An 18445-nucleotide genomic window follows, 5' to 3' on the forward strand; every position below is an offset into this window, starting at 1 on the left:
GGCTAATTTTTGTATTTTTTAGTAGAGATGGGGTTTCACCACTTTGGCCAGGCTGGTCTTGAACTCCTGACCTCAGGTGGTCCACCTGCCTCGGCCTCTCAAAGTACTGGGATTACAGGTGTGAGCCACCGTGCCTGGCCTGAAAATTCTTAAATCAGACTTTTCTCTTATTCAAATGGACTTTTTCCATGATTACAAAAGAATAAGGTCTTTGTACTATCTCAAAACAGATGACATTAACTTAAGCCATCCATAATATAATTTCAAACAGGAAAAAAAGAGTAATTTTAATCTATTTAAATCTATTTTTAGAATTTTGTGTGCTTGATTTGGGTATTTTCCTTCTCTCTTTTTAATTTTAGCTCGTGGTCTGGGTTGATCCTCTGGATGGAACCAAGGAATATACCGAAGGTTGATATCTCTTTTGTATTCATATTTGACAGCAGTGGGACAAGGATATGATGTTAGTTGTAAATATTTGATATTTTGTATGTTGTATGGAAAGCTACTATCATGTGTTATGTTTACCCCTAAAGCTATATTTGTGCTCATGGTTATCATACATCGTTGATTGTCAAGACAGGAGAATAAAATTCATCTCCTTCAAATACCACCCCCCACATACTCCACCAGCCCCACACTTCTAATGTCTCCCAGATGAGAATAACATATTAAACCAGTGTTACCAAAATGACTATACTGAACCCCCAGCTTTATTGGGGTAGAAAAACGATAACGAGTACAACTGTGTAGCTCTTGCTCTGCCACCACCACCATCCCATGCCCTCCCCATTCACTCTCCCCTAATCTGTGAACTGCTTTCACATTTCATAGCCTTACCTTCTAAAGGTGGGTTTTGAAACACAGTACAATATTTCTCCTTATCTAAGATGAGAACAATTAGAAAGCAACAAATTAAAATAAAATTGGCCATATAAATGTAGGAATGAACAAGCTCAGAGCCAGAGTTTTAGGTTTTGTTTTTTTTTAGACAGTCTTGCTCATTGCCCAGGCTAGAGTGTAGTGGCACCATCTTGGCTCACTGCAACCTCTGCCTCCCAGGTTCAAGCTATTCTCCTGCCTCACCTCCCAAGTAGCTGGGATTACAGGCACCTGCCACCATGCCCAGCTAATTTTTGTATTTTTAGGATAGATGGGGTTTCACCATGTTGGTCAGGCTGGTCTTGAACTCCTGACCTCAGGTGATCCACTCGCCTGGGCCTCCCAAAGTGCTGGGATTACAGGTGTGAGCCACCACGGCTGGCAAGTTTTAGGTTTTAGGCTTAGAGTTTTATTTTAAAAATTAAGATCTAGGCCAGGCGTGGTGGCTCATGCCTGTAATCCCAGCACTTTGGGAGGCTGAGGTGGGCAGATAATTAGGTCAGAAGTTCGAGACCAGCCTGGCCAACATGGTGAAACCCCTTCTCTCCTAAAAATACAAAAATTAGCTGGGCCTGGTGGTGCACGTCTGTAATCCCAGCTACTTGTGGGGCTGAGGCAGGAGAATTGCTTGAACCCGGAAGACAGAGGTTGCAGTGAGCTGAGATCATGCCACTGCACTCCAGCCTGGGTGACAGAGCAAGACTCGGTTTCAAAAAAAGAAAATAACAATAATAATGATGATGATGATGATGATAAAATTAAATTAAGATCTACATAAATTGTCTTGTATTGCCTCTCAGGACATGGCTTAAAAAATTTATCATAATTACTAGAAAAAACTATTTTACTCTTCTTGAATGAGATGTCTCTATAATGGGTGAATCACAGTGTGTGTGTACATGTGTATGTACGTGTGTGTGCTGAAAACATCTGTAGAACCCATTGTGAAAAAGGAAGCTCTAGACAACTTTAATGTGTATAAAAGCACCTAGAAAGCTTATTTAGGTCTTGTCCCCTACTCCCAGATTTTGATTCACTAGTTCTGGGAAGGAGCCTGAGAAGATCTGTATTATAAAAAGTACACCAGTTAATTCTAATGCTGCTTGATAGTCCTTGGGCCTCCCTTTGAGAAACTCTGCTTTAAAGGCTTGAAATACAAGTCTAGCGTGTAATCCAGGAATATAAAGTGATTCGGCAGGTAAGGATGAGTTGGATGATGGTGGAAGAGGTATAGAGGAATCTGATGATGATGGCTGCAGAGTTATGGCTGCTTTATTTCGTTGGTTTACACATTGTACTAATGAGACCATGATTGCCAATTCAATTAAGTGGCCATAGATCCTATTGCTGTTTCTGGCCAGCTCGCTTATCATTTATATCTTTTGCTATAAATAGGATTGATCACGGATGAATCATTGCAAATTCTATACATTAACTGCAAAACTAACTTGGAGCAATTGATGTAGTAATGATGAGTCATAATATGAGTAAGTTATATAACTGATATTATTTCTTCTTTGCAGGTCTTCTTGACAATGTAACAGTTCTTATTGGAATTGCTTATGAAGGAAAAGCCATAGCAGGAGTTATTAACCAGCCATATTACAACTATGAGGTATTACTATAAATGATACAAAGTAATTTCATTAGATAAATAATTATAGTGTTATCTGATTCTTATAATTCTTATAATTATAGTGTTACCTAAGCGAGTGGTTTTTAGCTTGGTTGCATATGCAATCATCTGGGGAACTTTTCATTTTTTAAATTTTATTTATTTATTTATTTATTTTTAACTTTTTTTTTAGCTATGCTATTAACTGATGAGAAACTTTTAAAAATATGGATTCCCAGGCCATACCCCAGACCTATTGAATCAAAATCGCTGGGGGCATTGGTACTGGGTATGTATATATATGCATGTGTATGTACACAGACACACTAAATAAATTATGTATTTTGTAATTTATTCCTTATGATTCAAATATAAATGTTAAGAGAATTACTGATAGGGTTCTTGATTGGCTTGGGCATCAAGACACCTGATTTATGATTGGTTCCTGAAGCACATTCAAGAAATGAACCATTTCAACCAAGAAAAGATGCTAGGCATGTTGTTTTCCAGGTAACACTGTGTAGCCCCTAAGTTACAGTCAGTGTTGGTAACAGAACTTATTATGCTCTTGCATTCTTTTTTCTTGTCTCTTCTAATCTGCTTTGATTTTCTATTATACATCAGATAAATTGCCTTCTATAGAAGCAAGAGACCAGTGTAATTTCAAAGCAAGAATGTACCATTAAATTGCATTAAATTTTATAGGAAATTGTTGAGATAAAGTAGTTAAGGTATTTATATTAATGTGACCTTGATAGAACTTTAGAGAAACAAAGTAATCAGAGTGGAAATATTACTCTGAATTTCCACTCTGAGTTAAAAGCAAGGTTAAGCTTTATTTCTAATATAAATTTGTTTTTTCCTGCTGTTTGTATGATTATAAATTTTATTAAGAATCATGTGTTTCTTAGGATTTACCAAAATAGTTATATGTTATTGAGAAAGTCTCTGGGGTTAAATTGCTTCTTTAAATATGATTTTAATGTTGATACTGTTATATACAGACACAAGTTTGTGGTTTTTATGTAAACTTTAAGTTAATACTATTACTTTCAAAAGGGGCATTTAATTCATATAAAGCATTGTAATGCATGGTACCTTGCATCAAGAAAAAATCTAAGTGCTTAGGAGTTAATAATTTTCACCACTTCTTTCTGAGATTAGAAAAATTGTATTCATTTTCCACAGAATAATGAAAAGCAGCAGTTAAGGGAACACAGGAATGAAGCAAAGGTGAGAAAAATAGCTAGGGTTTTGGCTCCACTAGTAGGTAGAAAAGAGGCAGGCAACTTGTGGTACCCCAGGTGGTCATTGTGCATCCCACATACCAGTTCATTTTCTCCAGTTCTGCTTCTCTTCATTACCTCTCTCTGTACCACTTCCCTTCTGGACACTCTGTTTATCCTTTCTTTTGCTTCTCTTGCTTATGCCTTAAAATTCATTACCACAAATGGAAGTAGAAAAGTTGCTCAGCTGTGTTGGTGGTATTCAGGCTAAAGATTCAATTTTAAATGATAATAATCATCACCATAATAGCTAAAATTTATTAAGAGTTTAATGTATGCTGCCAGGTTCAAGGGTTTCAAATGTATCCTTTCATTGAATACTAACTACAGCCCTTTAAATAAACTATTATCCCCATTTTAAAGAGGAAACTGAGGCAATTAACTTTCCTGTGGTCACCCAGCTGGTAAATGGCAGAACTGGGATTCAAACTCAAATCCAAACCTTGCTACTGTATTACTTTATGTTGCCCTCCTGAGCCAGAGAAAAGACTTAGCAATTCAAACTTTATTATTGCTTCCAGCATATACTGAAACTAGTAGACACTTAAAGGAAATAGCATGAAGAAACTCACTCTATCTTCATACTGAAGCCAATTTCTTAACCGTTGAAGCTTCATTGTCAGAAAATTTTCACCTTCATTACCCTCCCAAAACTGGTGTGGAGACTTTGAAAGACAGAGACAATGCGAGAGCCTGAGAGTCAGGAGCACAGAAGAAGGCAAGCCGGCTGCATCATGGGATTGCATTTACCATACCAAGACACTAGAGTCCTTGATCCCATCCTTTTTGCCTAGATGTTCATTTACAGAGGGAATATGACCTTGTAGGGCCCAAAGTATTTGTGTCCACTGTTTTCTTTCCTTTATTTTTTTCCAGAATAACTGGAGAGCTGCATTAATAAATAGGTTTCTTGGCTGGGCGTGGTGGCTCACACCTGTAATCCCAGCACTTTGGGAGGCCAAGGCAGATGGATTACGAGGTCAGGAGTTCGAGACCAGCCTGACCAACATGGTGAAACCCCTGTCTCTACTAAAAAAATAACAAAAATTAGCTGGACATGGTGGCACACACCTGTAATCCCAGCTACTCAGGAGGCTGAGAGGCAAGAGAATTGCTTGAACCCAGGAGGCAGAGTTTGCAGTGAGCCGAGATCACACCACTATACTCCAGCCTGGGCGACACAGTAAGACTCTGTCTCAAAAAAATAAATAAATAGCTTCCTTAGATTCCAAGCGTCTCCTGTAGTGTAAACTCAGGTGGGAACAGAGGAAGCACATTAACATATACCGAGCACCCAGTGCTTGTTCTTTGGCTCCTTTGTTGCCCCATTTGCCATCAGACTGTTCTGGGATTGCCCTACCAATGGAAAGCTGTCTCACCTAGGACCACACCTCTTCCCAATGCAGTCCATTTCCAGTGACTGATTATTGCAGGAATTTAAAGACCTGACATCTCATCCCAATTTGGGACTACCCTGAAAGGCTATTGTAGCTCCAGACTCCCCGCATAGGAACAGCTCCCCGTAGGGTCAGCTCTTGTTGTACCTGCATCACAGCTTATTTCTTCCCTCTGCCCACACCCTCCTCCTCCTTCCACAGGTGTTGATACCAAGCGCACTTCCTAACAAACATACCACCTGCCTCAGAGTCTGCTTCCCAGGGAACCCAACCTGCAATCTAAGTATATTTCACAATAACAACACCCAGGGTACTGCTCTAGGACAAATAAGATGATGTGTGTGAAAACATTTTGACAGGTAAACATAGGCAGTCTAATTTAGTGTTTAAGAATATCATCTTTGAAGACAGATGAGCCAATCTTTGGTTATGAACTTCTTAGAGCCTTTAGTCAGGTTACTTAATGATTCCACATTTCATTTTTCTCATCTTTAAATTAAGGATGAGAATACCTACTTCATGGAGGTGCTTTGAGGATTGAAAGAGAGATAATACATGTAAAGCACTTAGAATGGTGCCTGGTACATGTTTGGTGTTCAGTACAATATGTATATCTCTCTAATATATGTCTACTATATTAATATGATTGTATTTTGATGACTTTGCATCAATCATTTTATGTATCAGTTTTACTTTCCATGAAATACAGATTTTTTTCTATATCAAGTGTATAGTTATAACAATGTGGTTGAAATTGAGTTCTGCAAAGGAAAATATAGATTCTAAGATTGCATTATCATTGTGATTTTGCTACTACAATTGTCAGCAAAATCTTAACTCTGATCCCATTATCCATGGCTACTCTTCAATATTGTATTGGCCTATTCAGTTGCCCTATCTCCATAGCAGCCAAATACATTGTCATCATTACCTATTCCTGTAGCAACATGATTTTTAGTATTTCTTGGATAATGAAAAGTAGTTATCAATACATGGTATTTCATTTCCTGGGGATTTTAGTACCTTCTGAAAATGGCCATTTTCAAATACAACAAAGAGATCATTAGATAATTCAGAGAAACAGTAATCAGTTTATGATGTTTCAGCACATTATAAACAGAAATCAGTTTATAAGGATTCCAGGGAATACCCCAAAAGTTCTTTGAAACTGTTAACCAGAACAGTAATGATAATAATCAGCAGATTCTCTCAGGAAAAGCTCTTTGTCAGTGATATTGTTCTTGTACTTTATAACATTATCATGTTTTTAGAGACGGAGTCCTTGCTCTGTCGCCCAGACTGGAGTGCAGTGGCGCAATCTCGGCTCACTGCAACCTCCGCCTCCCAGGTACACGCCATTCTCCTGCCTCAGGCTCCCAAGTAGCTGGGACTACAGGCACCTACCACCACGCCCGGCTAATTTTTTGTATTTTTAGTAGAGACGGGGTTTCACCATGTTGGCCAGGATGGTTTAGATTTCCTGACCTCGTGATCCGCCCGCCTCGGCCTGCCAAAGTGCTGGGATTACAGGCGTGAGCCACCGCGCCCGGCTATCGTGTTTTTATTTTTTAAATCATGATGCTGATATAACTGAATATTCCATTTATGGGCTAACGTTCTTCTCCAAATAACCACAAGTTTTGTTGTTTCACTCGTTTACACAGGCAGGACCAGATGCTGTGTTGGGGAGGACAATCTGGGGAGTTTTAGGTTTAGGCGCCTTTGGGTTTCAGCTGAAAGAAGTCCCTGCTGGGAAACACATTATCACAACTACTCGATCCCATAGCAACAAGTTGGTTACTGACTGTGTTGCTGCTATGAACCCCGATGCTGTGCTGCGAGTAGGAGGAGCAGGAAATAAGGTATGAAAAATGTCTGTCATCTGCTCTGAAATGCAAGTGAATCATTGAAATACTCAACTTTTAAAAACATGAAATAAGAGCTTAAAGAGATGGGAGTAAAGACTATAATTTGTACATTTCAGCAGTATTTAAATTTTAAAAATAAATTTGAGTCAAGTTTTTTTTTTTCTTTTTTTTTATCTGAGAGAGTTCAATGTTAATGAAAGTCATCAGGATGACTCCATGCTTCTTGCCAAAGACCTTATTTTCCCAAGGACCCTCTTAGATTATTTCCTAGACCTTCTACAGACTCTAAGATCTGGCCTGCCTGCCCACTTCCTATCTATTTCCCCCATTCTTTCATCCAGGTTTCCAACCTGCTGAGAGAATTATGAAACAGGACACAATTTGATCGACATCCCTAGCCCTGATCTCTTCTCATCTGCTTGTCCCCTAGATATCATTATGATGACATCCCTCAGGTATCTCAAATTCAGCGTGTGCAATTTGAGTTCATCCTCTTTCTACCCACCTCTGGATGTGTTTCTCTCCCTGTTTTACTATCCCGCTAATGGCACAACCATTTTTTTTTTTTTTTTTTTTTTTTTTTTTTTTTTTTTTTTGAGACGGAGTCTCGCTCTGTTGCCCAGGCTGGAGTGCAGTGGCGCAATCTCGCTCACTGCAAGCTCCGCCTCCCGGGTTCACGCCATTCTCCTGCCTCAGCCTCTCCGAGTAGCTGGGACTACCGGCGCCCACCACCACGCCCGGCTATTTTTTTTTTTGTATTTTTAGTAGAGACGGGGTTTCACCGTGGTCTCGATCTCCCGACCTCGTGATCCTCCCGCCTCGGCCTCCCAAAGTGCTGGGATTACAAGCGTGAGCCACCGCGCCTGGCATGGCACCACCATTTTTCTAACTGATCCAGCCAAACACCTGAAAGTCATCCTAGACTCCTTCCTTCCTCACATCCTATCACTCTGGTCCTACTTATGTATCTTCTGAATAGTTTTTTTTTGTTTGTTTTTTGTTTTTGAGACAGAGTCTTGCTCTGTTGCCCAGGCTGGAGTGCAATGGCACAATCCCGGCTCATTGCAACCGCCACTTCCGGGTTCAAGTGATTCTCCTGCCTCAGCTTCCTGAGTAGCTGGGATTACAGGTGCCTGCCACCATGCCTGGCTAATTTTTGTATTTCTAGTAGAGTCTGAGTTTTATAATAATGATTATTTTACACTATAACCAAAAAAAGTCAATTGACTAATGAAAGTTTGATATCAGGTTACCATTTAGAGTCATGCAAGTTCTAGCAGTGATCTCAGTTGTGTATCAGTATTAGAGGAATTGTTAGGATGACTCTATAAAAGTTTGTATTTTGTGGCGCTGCAAAGCTGTTCTTTGTGGGGAAAAATCTGCATCTGTAAAGCATCTCTATTAACATAGCTAGCTCTTTTTCTTTCAGACCCTCCAAATCCTAAAGAGATTAACTAAAATCTGATTAGGAAACATTTGTCACTTATTGGATCTAAGGACAGCCACTATAAGACCTCAAAGGAATTTTGGTCTCAACAATCTTTATCTTAATCTGAACATTCCTTTTCTATAGATCCCAGGTCTTTAGACAAACCCAATCAATTGTCAATCAGAAAATACTTAAATTCACCTATATCCCGGAAGCCTCCCCGCCCCCACCGCTTTGAGTTGTTCCACCTTTCTGGACCAAATCAATGTATTTCTTAAACGTGTTTGATTGATATCTCATGCCTCTCTAAAATGTATACAACCAAGCTGCTCCCCACTGCCTTGGGCACATATTCTCAGGACTTCCTGAGGGCTGTGTCATGGGCCATGGTCACTCACATTGGGCTTAGAATAAATCTCTTCAAATATTTAAAAAAAAAAAAAGTTTGTATTTTGGTAGTGAAATGGCAATACGTGTGATCCCAAGACTTATGAAAGTGTTTGTTCGACTAGTCACATTGCACATCTGTTAGGATCTATTATAATTTATACATTATGGTGCTGCTTGATAATTCTCTGTCCTTTATTTAATAATGGTCAGGGTTTTTTTTTTGAGGGGGGTACTGTTTGTTTGTTTGAGACAGAGTCTCACTCTGTCGCCCAGGCTGGAGAGAAGTGTTGCAGTCTTGGCTCACTACAACCTCCACCTCCCAGGTTCAAGCGATTCTCGTGCCTCAGCATCCCAAGTAGCTAGGATTACAGGCATGCACCACAACACCCAGCTAATTTTTTGTATTTTTAGTAGAGATGGGTTTTGCTATGTTGGCCAGGCTGGTCTCAAACTCCTGGCTGCAAGTGATCCACCTGTCTCAGCCTCCTAAAGTGCTGGGATTACAGGAGTGAGCCACCGCGCACAGCCCTCTAATAAATGGTCAATTTTTTAGATGTTGAAAAAAACTTGAATTAATTCTGCTGTAAATGTATATTGCTTTTACACTAAAAAAGAAAAACAATGTGAATAAAAGGAACATGTTACTTTATGTAACTTGGAATATGGAGACAGTTCAGATATCCTCTTTGTAGCTTTTTTGACCATTATTTTTTCTTCGTATCACTATATTATTATGCATTTATTCTATGTATTTCTTCATAATACTGATATAATTTAAACCTGCTAAAAGCTTTAACTAAGTTAAGTTTAACAGAGGAACTGATTAAATATCCTTGATAGAAACAAGCAGTTTTTCTTATCTGTACCTCAATCTTTTCATGACTTTCAATTATTCTTTCTATTATCAAAGGATAATTCTTATTTTTACCCTTACAGATTATTCAGCTGATTGAAGGCAAAGCCTCTGCTTATGTATTTGCAAGTCCTGGTTGTAAGAAGTGGGATACTTGTGCTCCAGAAGTTATTTTACATGCTGTGGGAGGTTAGTCTGTTTTATTTTAGGAAATTCATAGTTTTTCTACAATTATATCATGCTAAGACATAATATCTCAGTAATATTATTTTACTTAGACTGTTACAATATAAAAGCTAGAAGGAAGCTTAGAGATTATCCAGTCCAAACCCCTCATATGATAGATGGATGAGAGAGTAGATTTTCAGCAAGTTTTACTTTAGTTATAGTCTCTTTTTTTGAACTTTGATCTGCATACAGTTAATTTAATTTAGCCCTTATTTATAGCCTTTTTTTTTTTTGACACAGGGTCTCTTTTGTCCAGGCTGGAATCCAGTGGCACAGTCATGGCTCACTGCAGCCTTGAACTCCTGGGCTTGTAGTGAACCGAGGTTGTAGTAACTGAGATTGTGCCACTGCACTCCAGCCTGGGCAAGACTCCATCTCAAAAAAAAAAAAAAGAAAAGAAAACACTAAATAAAATTAATTTTAATCAGAGAAAAAATAATTTTATATCCTTTAGTTAGTTAAAATTGTTCTGTAGTCTTAAATTTCAAGTGAATTAAAACTTAACCTTTATGGACACTCATTATTTTATCCAGAATTTATTGGCTACTATTGGATAAGGAAGCAAAAGGCACTTAAAAATAACTAGAAAAACCACAATCCAATTAGCCACTAACTTGATTGATTGATTAATGGATTGATTGATGTTTTTCTATAGGCAAGTTAACCGATATCCACGGGAATGTTCTTCAGTACCACAAGGATGTGAAGCATATGAACTCTGCAGGAGTCCTGGCCACACTGAGGAATTATGACTACTATGCAAGCCGAGTTCCAGAATCTATTAAAAATGCACTTGTTCCTTAAAGGAAAGTTTCATTTGGCCGGGCGCGGTGGCTCACGCCTGTAATCCCAGCACTTTGGGAGGCCAAGGCAGGTGGATCACTTGAGCTCAGGAGTTTGAGACCAGCCTGGGCAATATCGTGAGACCCCATCTCTACAAAAATACAAATTAACTGGGCATCCTGTCATGTGCCTGTCATCTCAGCTATTTGAGAGGCTGAAGCAGAAGAATCTCTTGAGCCTGGGAGGCGGAGGTTGCAGTGAGCTGAGATCGTGCCACTGCACTCCAGCCTGAGTGACAGGAGGTAAGCCCTGTCTCAGACCAAAAAAAAAAAAACACCCCAAAAATACTGAAAGTTTCATTTACTTAGCTAGGAGAAAGACTTCGTTCTCAAAATAATACATTCTAAAACTAATTGGGTAGAATTAGAGTTCCACCTTTATTCATTGTTGAGCAGTGATTTATATTTAGTTGTTATATTTAGGAATAGAAAATAGAATTAAATAATTTAACTTGATTAATCAACCAGACCAATTTTGATGTCTGGAGAACTTATAAATTCAATATGTTATATTTGTTTTCCTGTATTTAGGTGGAGAAATGAGAAAAAGCTTTAGTTCCAATTGACAATTTAGGTCAATGTTCAATCAACATTCCTATCTTTTAAACCAGATTTCTCTTTTTTTTTCCTGAGACGGAGTCTCGCTCTGTAGCCTAGGCTAGAATGTAGTGGCGTGATCTCAGCTCACTGCAAGCTCCGCCTCCCGGGTTCATGCCATTCTCCTGCCTCAGCCTCCCGAGTAGCTGGGACTGCAGGCACCCGCCACCACACTCGGCTAATTTTTTGTATTTTTAGTAGAGATGGGGTTTTACTGTGTTAGCCAGGATGGTCTCGATCTCCTGACATCGTGATTGTCTGCCTCGGCCTCCCAAAGTGCTGGGATTACAGGTGTGAGCCACCACACCTGGCCTAAACCAGATTTCTTTAGGGTACAATTGTTTCTGGAATCTCACTCTTGTTTTTCACAGTAATTTTAAAAATGTTTCTACTCCAATTAAGAATACATATGATGTTATTATATATGCTGATGGAACAGATTTATGAGAAAAGTTTTCTTTTAAGTAAATTATTTAATCCTAGCTCTTTGTTATTCACCAGCTTTTTAAAAAAGCGTTTGAAAATTATACATTCTTGACTTTGGGGATTAGCTTATTCTTGTGGCATCATTATAAGGCTTAATTGTAGAAAGCTAAGTACTTGCTTCTATTCCTTCCAATGAGAGATTATAACATAAACTATCAAAATTATTCTGCTAATATATGTAGATTTTTATTTTTAGGTCTCTGTCCATTGCTTTTAATTAAAATTATCTGTTTTCAAATCAAACACATGGTTTAAATTAACAGTTCCCAAACTCAAATGCATATCAGAATCACCTAGGAAGATTTTTAAAAAATGCAGATTCACAGGTCAGGCGCAGTGGCTCACGCCTGTAATCACAGCACTTTGGGAGGCCGAGGTGGGTGGATCGCCTGAGGTCAGGAGTTCGAGACCAGCCTGGCCAACATGGCAAAACCCTGTCTCCACTAAAAATACAAAAATTAGCCGGGCATGGTGGTGCGTGCCTGTAATCCCAGCTACTAGGGGGCTGAGGCAGGAGGATCGCTTGAACCCGGGAGACGGAGGTTACAGTGAGCTGAGATCATGCCACTGCACTCCAGCCTGGGCAACAAAGCGAGACTCTGTCTCAAAAACTAAAAATAAAAATTCACACGGTTTATCCCAACAATTTTGCTTCTCTCTCTCTCTCCGTGTGTGTGTGTGTGTGTGTGTGTGTGTGTGTGTGTGTGTGTGTGTATTTATTTATTTATTTATTTTGAGATGGAGTCACTCTCTGTCACCCAGGCCAGAGTGCAGTGGTGCAATCTCAGCTCACTGCAACCTCCACTTCCCGGGCTCAAGCGATTCTCCTGCCTCAGCCTCCCGAGTAGCTGGGACTACAGGCGGGTGCCACCACCCCTGGCTAATTTTTGGTATTTTTAGTAGAGATGGGGTTTCGCTGTGTTAGCCAGGATGGTCTTGATCTCCTGACCTCATGATCTGCCCACCTTGGCCTCCCAAAGTCCTGAGATTACAAATGTGAGCCACCACGCTCAGCCTGCTTCTGTATATTTTAAGAAATTCAGGGACTTTGATAATCATTTAACTCTAGGACTCACTAGATAAGGTAATATAGTATTATTTTACAGAAGTGTCATAATCTACCAGGAAGAGGTCTCTGTGTTCTTGACACCTTTGAGCCCTCCCTCTTGTAACTCTCTTCTTATTGTCCTGGCTTTCTTTTTTCACCTAGCCACTCCTACTCAGTCTCCTTTATTGCTTTCTCTTTGTCTTCCTTCCCTTAAATGTCACTGTTTACCAAGATTCTGTTCTTGTCTCTCTCTCTTTTCTTTTTTTTCTTTTTTTGGTAGTGATGGGGTCTTGCCATACAGCCCAGGCTGGTCTTGAACTCCTAGCCTCAAGCAATCCTGCCTCTGTCTCCCAGTGTGCTGGGATTATAGGTGTGAGCCACTGCACCTGGCCTATGCTTTCGCTCCTTTCTCACCAGATGATCTAATCCACCTGTGTGACTTTTGTGGCACTTTTGCTCATTAATCCAAAATCTTTAGCTTAGAACTCTCAAACTCTAGATCTATATACCCCAAAACCTACCTAGATGCCTTACAGAGATGTCTGAACAATTATGTCTAAACAGTTCTTCACTCTTGCCCCGACCCCTCCAGAAATTATTTTACAAACCCATGAGGTGATCTTGATAATTGGCCAAGTTAGAAAATCATTACCTGAATCCATCTGCTTCCCTCTACGAATGGAGTTCTCTATCTGTAAATAGTGGACTAAACCTAATTTTTAAAAAATCTAAGTGTAACAAGAGAATAACTTTATTTTTATTTATTTATATATTTTTTGAGACGGAGTCTCGCTGTGTCGCCAGGCTGGAGTGCAGGGGCGCAATCTTGGCTCACTGCAACCTCCACCTTGCGGTTCCAGAGATTCTCCTGCCTCAGCCTCCCGAGTAGCTGGGATTACAGGCATGTGCCACCATGCCCAGCTAATTTTTGTATTTTTAGTAAAGATGGGGTTTCACCATGTTGGCCAGGCTGGTCTCGAACTCCTGACCTCAGGTGATCCGCCTGCCTTGGCCTCCCAAAGTGTTGGGATTACAGATGTGAGCCACTGCACCCAGCCCTAAGATAATAACTTTTTTTTTTTTTTGAGATGGAGTCTCACCCTGTCACCCAGGCTAGAGTGCAATGGCGTGATCTCAGCTCACTGCAACCTCTGCCTCCGGGGTTCAAGCGATTCTCCTGCCTCAGACTGCCGAGTAGCTGGGACTACAGGCATGCACTACTATTCCAGGCTAATTTTGTATTTTTAGTAAAATGATGCAGTTTCACCATGTTCGCCAGGCTAGTCTCGAACTCCAGACCTCAGGTGATCTGCCTACCTCAGCCTCCCAAAGTGTTGGGATTATAGGTGTGAGCCATTACACCTGGCTTACAGACACTATTCTTTAACATTTTTTTTTTTAGACGGACTTTTTGCTCTTGTTGCCCGGGCTGGAGTACAGTGGCGTGATCTCTGCTCACTGCAACCTCCAGCTTCCAGGTTCATGCGATTCTCCTGCCTCAGCCTCCTGAGTAGCTGTGATTACAGGCATGCATCACCACACCCAGCTAACTTTGCATTTTTAGTAGAGACAGGGTTTCACCATGTTGATCAGGCTGGTCTCAAAGTCCTGTACTCAGGTAATCCACCCACCTCGGCCTCCCAAGTGCTGGGATTACAGGTGCGAGCCACCGTGCCCAGCCACAGACACTATTCTTGATAATGCAACATTAGTGGCATTCCCACTAAAGTCAGGAACAAAGCAAATACGCTCTTATTCGACATTATTATTGCTCCCATTTAACATCATTCTGGAAGTTCTAGCCAATGAAAGAGATAAGATATAGGTCACGTAAATTTTAGATAGGAAGAAAATGATATTTACCTAGAAAATCCAACATAACTAAAAAATGATTGGAACTAGTAAAAGCATCCAACAAGATGGTAAGTCTAAGACCTAAGACCTTCTGCGGTAAGTCCCACTATCCTGAAAGTAGGCTTCTTTTTTTTTTTTTTTTTGAGATGAAGTTTCGCTCCTGTTGCCCAGGCTGGAGTGCAATGGTGTGATGTCAGCTCACCGCAACCTCTGCCTCCGAGGTTCAAGAGATTCTCCTGCGTCAGCCTCCTGAGTAGCTGGGATCACAGGCATGCACCACCACACCCAGCTATTTTTTTGTATTTTTAGTAGAGATGGGGTTTCTCCATGTTGGTTTGGCTGGTCTCAAACTCTCGACCTTAGGTGATCCGCCCGCCTCAGCTTCGCAAAGTGCTGGGATTACAGGCATGAGCCACCGCGCCTGGCCTCAAGTCTCATGGGAGATGTAATCTAAGGGGCCCTCCCTAATGAAAACAAGGATGTCTTGGGGAGGTTAAGAAAAAGTGTAGGCGAGGATGTGATTCAGATGGTTCATGGAATCCATCCGGGCCCCCGTACTTTAACACCAGCAGCTCACACACACGAATGTGTGTATACACCTTGGAGTATCTCTGGAGCTCATACATACACGTCCGCCCCAAAGGATTTGAAAGGGAGAATCAGATGAGACGCTGAAAAAAACACTTGTGGACTCCATGATTGGGGGCAGCATGGGAGGTTTTTTTGTTTTGTTTTTTAGATCAGGTCTCTCCCTGTGTCGGCCAGGCTGGAGGGTAGTGGCTACTCATAGGCAAGTCCAAGGCGAGGCCACTACAGCCTCATCTTCCTGGGCTCAGGCGATCCCGCCTCAGCCTTCTGAATAGCTGAGACTACAAGAGCGCGCCACCGCGCCTATCTGCAGTGATTTTTTGTTTGTTTTGAAACGGAGTCTCAGTCTGTCGCCCAGGCTGGAGTGCAGTGGCGCGATCTCGGCTCACCGCAACCTCCACCTCCCGGGTTCAAGCGATTCTCCTGCCTCAGCCCCCTGAGTAGCTGGGATTAAAGGTGCGCGCCACCACTCCCGGCTAATTTTTGTACTTTATTAATAGAGACCCCTGTCTCTACAGTTTCACCATGTTGGTTAAGCTGGTCTCGAACTCCTGACCTCGTGATCCGCTCTCCTCCAGCCTCCCACAGTGCTGGGATTACAGGCATGAGCCACTGCTCCCAGCCTCTGCGGTGATTTTTTTTTTTTTTTTTTTTTTTTTTTTTTGAGAGGGAGTCTCACTCTCGCCCAGGCTGGATGCAGTAGCACGATCTCGGCTCACTGCAACCTCCACCTCCCAGGTTCACGCGATTCTCCTGCCTCAGCCTCCCAAGTAGCTGGGATTACAGGTGCCCACCACCATGCCAGGCTAGCTTTTGTATTTTTAGTAGAGATGGGGTTTCACCATGCTGGCCAGGCTGGTCTCGAACTCCTGACCTCAGGTGATCCGCCCGCCTCCACCTTCCAAAGTGCTGGGATTACAGGAGTGAGCCACCACGCCCGGCCTGCAGTGATTTTTAAAGAGTCTTTTATATTTCCTTTAACCATTATTTTCAATACGCAAATAACTCTTGAAAATACGTTCTTCTTTTGGAAAAAAAAAAAAACGGGGGCGGGGAATGTATGAAATAAACAACCAGAAAAACTTCTCCCATTCCCAACGTAATCATGGCTATCGTGTGTATGCTTCCAGGACTTTTCTTCTGTATGTTTACATACGGACAGTGCATGCTTTTGTTCCGTGCTTCACAGAAACGCCTATCCCATCTTAAAGATGGTTTTACAACCTGCTGTTTTACGACCTGCTGGCTTGACGAAGTGTCGTAAAGTCCCGTCCACTTCAGCGTTTTTCCCACCGCAGCGCAAAAGGCCAGGGAGGCCATTCCATCCCTGGCGGCTAAGAGGTGGGGTGGCAGGCTCTGCAGCCTGCCGACGGGGACGAAGACGGCGCGCGACGATGACGCACCGCGGCGTGCGCGGTGTCGGCAGTAGCTGCGGCGCAGGGGCGGAGCGAAGGCTGCGGCGGCGTCGGGTACGCGCACACGTTGCATCTTCTTCTTTTCGCGGGGTCCTGCGTGGTTCTGGCACCAGCCAGGCGTACTGACAGGTAGACCAGCGGACTGGTGGAGATGGCGACGCTCTGTCTGACCGTGAATTCAGGAGACCCTCCCCTAGGTAAGGGGCCGAGGCCAATAACCTGTGTGGGTTGCATCAGCCAGGGAGGGTGCGGGGCGAGGAAGGTCGCTGCGCCCCGGCTTTGCGCAGTGGTGGTCACCATCTGGGAGGTTGGACCTGCCCCCGCCCCAGAATTGTACGTGGAGGAGGCTCCGCACCCCTCGCCCCCTGTCCCCGGCAGGTGCATCTGTTCCTGAAGATGGTTTTCCCGGGCGTGGAGGGAGGCGCAGTGTGAGCCCGGGCTAGGCAACACGAGAGTCCGCTTCGGATCTTCTCAGAGGGATGAACTCCCAGTCAACTCACCTCCCTTTTTCCCCCGGAGACCGAGAGTTGCTCGTGGAAATAAGATTTTTAAACTTAACATTCAATTATCGTCGCTTCTCTTTTAGCATTTTTCCCCCGACTCCTTACCTAACCTCCTTTCCTGTCCTCTCCTCTCAGGAGAAATCCTCAGTTCACTTGAGTCAAATTTTCCTTACGTTTTATCGAGTTCAGAAGAAAGAACCCAGACGAGCATATTAGCATTTAGGATTTCAACTGAGGCTGCATTTATTTTTAATTAAAGGTGGCAGGGTAATTGGGGAAAACACCCAGGTACACTGTAGACTGATGCGGTTGCTTTTACTGCACCCTGTGGATGTGTAGTAAATTTCAGAGTAAACATTGGATCTGTCACCTTACTGATACATCTTAAGTTCTGTTTGGAATTATTTTTTCGACATGACGAAGGTTATTGTTGGTAGATTGCTTAGAATTTCTGCTTTTTCATTACTTTGGGAAATTACACAGAAGAATTTAAGTAGTTTGCCAATTTTTTTTTCTTTTGAGAGTCTGGGTCTTGCTCTATCATCTAGGCTGGAGTGCAGTGGCGCTTTCAAGGCCCACTGCAGCCTCGAACTTCCGGGCTCAGATGATCCTCCCCCCTCAGCCTCCTTAGTAGCTGGGACTACAGGCGCGTGCCACCATGCCTGGCTAATTTTGTGTTTCTGTCTTTTTTGGAAAGATGGCGTTTCACTGTGTTTCCCAGGCTGGTCTCAAACTCCTGGGCCCAAGCCATCCTGATTTGGCCTCCCAAAGTACTAGGATTACAGGCGTGAGCCACGGTACCCAGCCTGACCTAATATTTGTTAATGCGTATATATGATAATAGACACACAGTACTTTCTAATGTTCAGGAAGCCCATACCTTTATATACAATTGGCTGCGTGGGGCTCATGAAATTATTCATTATGTTCTCAACTTTGGTGATGTTTTAAGGTTGTTGAACAAAAACACAACTTAATAGCCATTTTAAACATTTAAAAGATGATAATGTTTTGGCATATTGGTTGCAGTAATGGACTAACCGCACAACAAATCAATGAACTCTAAAAGGAATGGGTTTGATTCCTGAGCTGGAAAGGCATTAGAGTGCCTTCATGGTTGAGAGCAAAGACATTTGGTTCCTGCAGACCTGAGTCCAATCCTGG

At 41.9% G+C, this 18445-nt stretch overlaps 2 protein-coding genes across 5 annotated transcripts in view; both read left to right on the forward strand.

Annotated features, from left to right (window-relative positions):
- BPNT1 (3'(2'), 5'-bisphosphate nucleotidase 1) overlaps positions 1-11869 on the forward strand; it is a 30258-nt gene extending 18389 nt beyond the window's left edge. For all 3 annotated transcript variants that reach the window (XM_030812858.1, XM_030812860.1, XM_030812859.1), the window contains 5 exons: positions 363-411; positions 2406-2497; positions 6845-7042; positions 9804-9909; positions 10604-11869. In XM_030812858.1, the coding sequence (XP_030668718.1) occupies positions 363-411; positions 2406-2497; positions 6845-7042; positions 9804-9909; positions 10604-10752 (594 nt within the window). In that variant the 3' untranslated portion in view covers positions 10753-11869. The remainder of the gene's footprint in view (positions 1-362; positions 412-2405; positions 2498-6844; positions 7043-9803; positions 9910-10603) is intronic.
- A 4786-nt stretch (positions 11870-16655) lies between these two features.
- EPRS1 (glutamyl-prolyl-tRNA synthetase 1) overlaps positions 16656-18445 on the forward strand; it is an 81891-nt gene continuing 80101 nt past the window's right edge. For both annotated transcript variants that reach the window (XM_012506579.2, XM_003265084.4), the window contains exon 1: positions 16656-16975. In XM_012506579.2, the coding sequence (XP_012362033.1) occupies positions 16930-16975 (46 nt within the window). In that variant the 5' untranslated portion in view covers positions 16656-16929. The remainder of the gene's footprint in view (positions 16976-18445) is intronic.

This window comes from Nomascus leucogenys, chromosome 5, assembly GCF_006542625.1.
Source record: "Nomascus leucogenys isolate Asia chromosome 5, Asia_NLE_v1, whole genome shotgun sequence".
Classification (NCBI taxonomy): Eukaryota; Metazoa; Chordata; class Mammalia; order Primates; family Hylobatidae; genus Nomascus; species Nomascus leucogenys.